Raw genomic sequence first — 3331 nt, 5'->3', positions numbered from 1 at the left:
TGAACACAAATCACACTACAATATTGGCCTAAGTAATTTTTTTAAGAAATGGGCCAACACGACTCAATCAGCGAAGTTCGTGTTGTCCATACACCCCAACACATGCCCTTGTGGCCCACACGGCCTGTCACATAGCCGTGTGGCCGACATAGCTTGGCACATAGTCATGTGGCATTGATAGTCCATTTTTTGGCATCACACCGTTTGTTGTTTTTCAGGTTTTTCGTTACACACCTAGTCATTTCTAAATCTCAACGCAACAACACACTTCCAAAACCTCAAATATTAATAACAGTTCTATAAATCTTCTAAATTACTGGAGAAACACTGTTCACTCACCAACTTCTCCAAACCACTACACGCATTAAGAACGGTACCGTGGAACAAAAGTAACAATGAAGAATCAAAAGAAAACTCAATCGATTAAAAAAGTTTTGCAAAAAAAGGAAAGGCAAAATCAGAAGAAAGTTATTTATTGTGACCAAGAGAAAGAGAAAAGAAAGAAATTTGATATGGTTTTCCTTAAAGCAATTAACGTGAAAAAAAAACGAGAGTTTTAGGGAAGAGTGGAGAGGTGGACGGTTGAGTGGGAGAAATTTTTGGGAAAATTTTTCAAAAATAAAATCCCACTAAATTCCACTAACAAACAACCTATCAGACTTCTAAAATCGGAATTCAAATCAAACTCCACTACATGGGTGGCACACTGGGGAATTGGCAAAATTTATTCCCATTTGCAAGACCAAAGGATAAGTTAACACCCTACCATTGAACCGATAGGCTCATTTTATCATTAATTGCGTGAAAATAATATTTAAGCCCAAAGTACAAAGATAGGGGTTTGGACAAAATTAACAAAATCCAAGGAGAAAGGATTTGAACCTAGAACCTCTTATACTCAAGCACAACATTCAACCATTGAACTATATTAATCACTTTGACACATTCTAATAATTCAAATACCAAAATTTTGAGGTGTTACAACTTTGAACCCTAAAAGAAATTTCGTCTTCGAAATTTACCTAATTCCAATAGATGTGGGTATTGTTGTCAAATCGAGTCTTCAAGCTCCCAAATGGCTTAACTAATGAAATGGTCTTCCTCCTCAAGACCTTCAACTCTTTATCCAGAATCTATACCGACTCCTCCACGAATGTCAAATCCGACCTTAGCTCAATTTCCTCAACAGACACAATATGAGATGGATCAGACCAATACTACCTCAATAAAGAGACATGTAACACATCATGTATACAATCTAACTCCGAAGGCACTCTAGCTGTTAGGCAACCAGCACAACTCGTGTCAAAGCATGATAAGTCCCAATAAAACTAATGTTTAACTTGCAATTATGTCCAAACTGAAGGACCTTCTTTCACGGATATACCTTAAGGAAAACTTGATCTCCCACATAAGACTTCTGTCTATCAGAAGCTACCTTAAGACGATCCCAAATCAATTTGGCCTTCTCCTTAGTCTTATAAAGAAGATCGTAACCCATAAACCTCCTCTTACCCAACACATTCCAACATAAGGAAGTACGACATTTACGACCATAAAGAGCCTCATGCAGTGCCATCTGAATACTGGATTGAAAGCTGTTATTATAAGCAACCTTAGCCATTGGTAGAAATTCCTTCCAACTACCACAGAAGTCGATAACACAACTCAATAACATATCCTTCAATACCTGAATCACTATATTAGATTACCCATCAGTCTGTGGATGGAACACAGTACTGAAGTTTGACTGAGCACCTAGAGCCTTAGCAGTTTCTTTTAAAATTGAGATGTACAGCTTTAATCGAAACCCCATGAAGTCTAACAATCTAAAAAATGTAGCTTCACTAGCTTCTATAGAGAATAATTGGTCCTAACCAGAAGAAAATGAGCAAACTTGTTCAACCAATCCACAATGACCCAAACAGAATCCTTCTTAGTGAGTGTTAAACGTAACCCACTAACGAAGTTCATAGTTACCCGTTCCCATTTCCATAATGAAATCTTAACGAGTTGGAGCAAACCTGAAGACAACTGGTACTTAGTATTATCTTGCTGGCACATCAAGAAATGAGAAAAAAATCAGTTACCTCATGTTTCAAATCAGGCCACCAATGTAACTCCTGAAGATTACTGTACATCTTATTCTCACTAGGGTGCATAGCATAAGGGCTACTATGTACTTCCTGCAAGATAAACTGTCACAACTTCGTGTCATTCAGGACACAAACCTGACCTCTAAAGTATAGAACACCCTCACTATTCAACCCAAAATTAGAAGTCTTACCCTCCTCAACCTGTCAAAATCGTAGAACCAGATAATCATTCAACAACTGTTTACTCTGAATCTAATCAATCCAAGTCGGTTTAACTTGTAACTCAGCTAACAAACTACCATCCTTAAACAGACTACGGTAAGCAAAATTGCCCTTAAATTAGACATCGACCTCCAACTGAGAGCATCAGCCACAACACTGGCCTAACTAGGACAATACTCAATGACACAGTCACAGTCCTTACGTTGCCTAAGATTCAGCATAAATGATACACTTCTCACTAAACAAATATGCCTCCACATTTTCAATGCGAAGAAATGAACTCCTTACCGCATTTAGGCTGTATCAGAATGGATGTTTAAGTCAAAACAGACTTGAGCTTCTCAAAGCTCGATTGCTACATATCAGCCCAAACAAAAGGGTAAGTCAAAGGAGCTACAATAAGCAAGAACCCTTCCACAATTCTTTGGTAATAACCCGCTAAACTGAGAAAACTCCAAACATCAGACACATTCTTAGATTTTTTCCACTCAAGAATAACCTTAATCTTTTTAGGGTCTATACAATTACCTTCGACAGAAACCACGTGCCCTAGAAAAGTAACTTCTCTTACCCAAAACTGAAACGTGTTCAACTTAGCATAGAGATTTTTCTCTCGGAGGACCTACAGAACCACTCTAAGATGTTCATCATGTTCAACCTCAGTCTTAGAGTATACCAGGATGTTATCAATGAAAACCATGATGAACTGATCCAAATACAACTGAAAAAGCCGATTCATGAGATTTATTAACGTAGCCGGAGCATTCGTCAACCCGAATGGCATGACAAGGAACTCATAATACCTATAACGAGTCCTAAAAGCAATCTTATACACATTAGCTGCTTTTACTTTCAACTTATTCTTTATCATCAATTTATTTAACTGTTGGTAGCCCACATACATCTAAGACAAGCTCCCAACCTCTTCCAATACTCACTCAGATGGTGCCTGCCACAATCCCCACATATAGAAATCCCTACAATAGTAACTGATGCCTCAATCTGTGGAGGCC

At 38.1% G+C, this 3331-nt stretch overlaps 1 protein-coding gene across 1 annotated transcript; it reads right to left on the bottom strand.

Annotated features, from left to right (window-relative positions):
• Positions 1-1708: 1708 nt before the first annotated feature.
• LOC108468752 (uncharacterized) lies at positions 1709-3057 on the bottom strand. The gene is made up of 6 exons (XM_017769609.1): positions 2995-3057; positions 2890-2940; positions 2232-2297; positions 2091-2186; positions 1981-2055; positions 1709-1873 (listed from the first exon to the last, which is right to left on the bottom strand). The coding sequence occupies exons 1-6, from the start codon at positions 3055-3057 to the stop codon at positions 1709-1711; spliced, it is 516 nt and encodes a 171-aa protein (XP_017625098.1).
• Between the last annotated feature and the right edge of the window lie 274 nt (positions 3058-3331).

Source organism: Gossypium arboreum, chromosome 13, assembly GCF_025698485.1.
Source record: "Gossypium arboreum isolate Shixiya-1 chromosome 13, ASM2569848v2, whole genome shotgun sequence".
NCBI classification, from domain to species: Eukaryota; Viridiplantae; Streptophyta; class Magnoliopsida; order Malvales; family Malvaceae; genus Gossypium; species Gossypium arboreum.
Note: the sequence above shows the minus strand (reverse complement) of the source record. Positions and strands in the feature narration are given on the sequence as shown.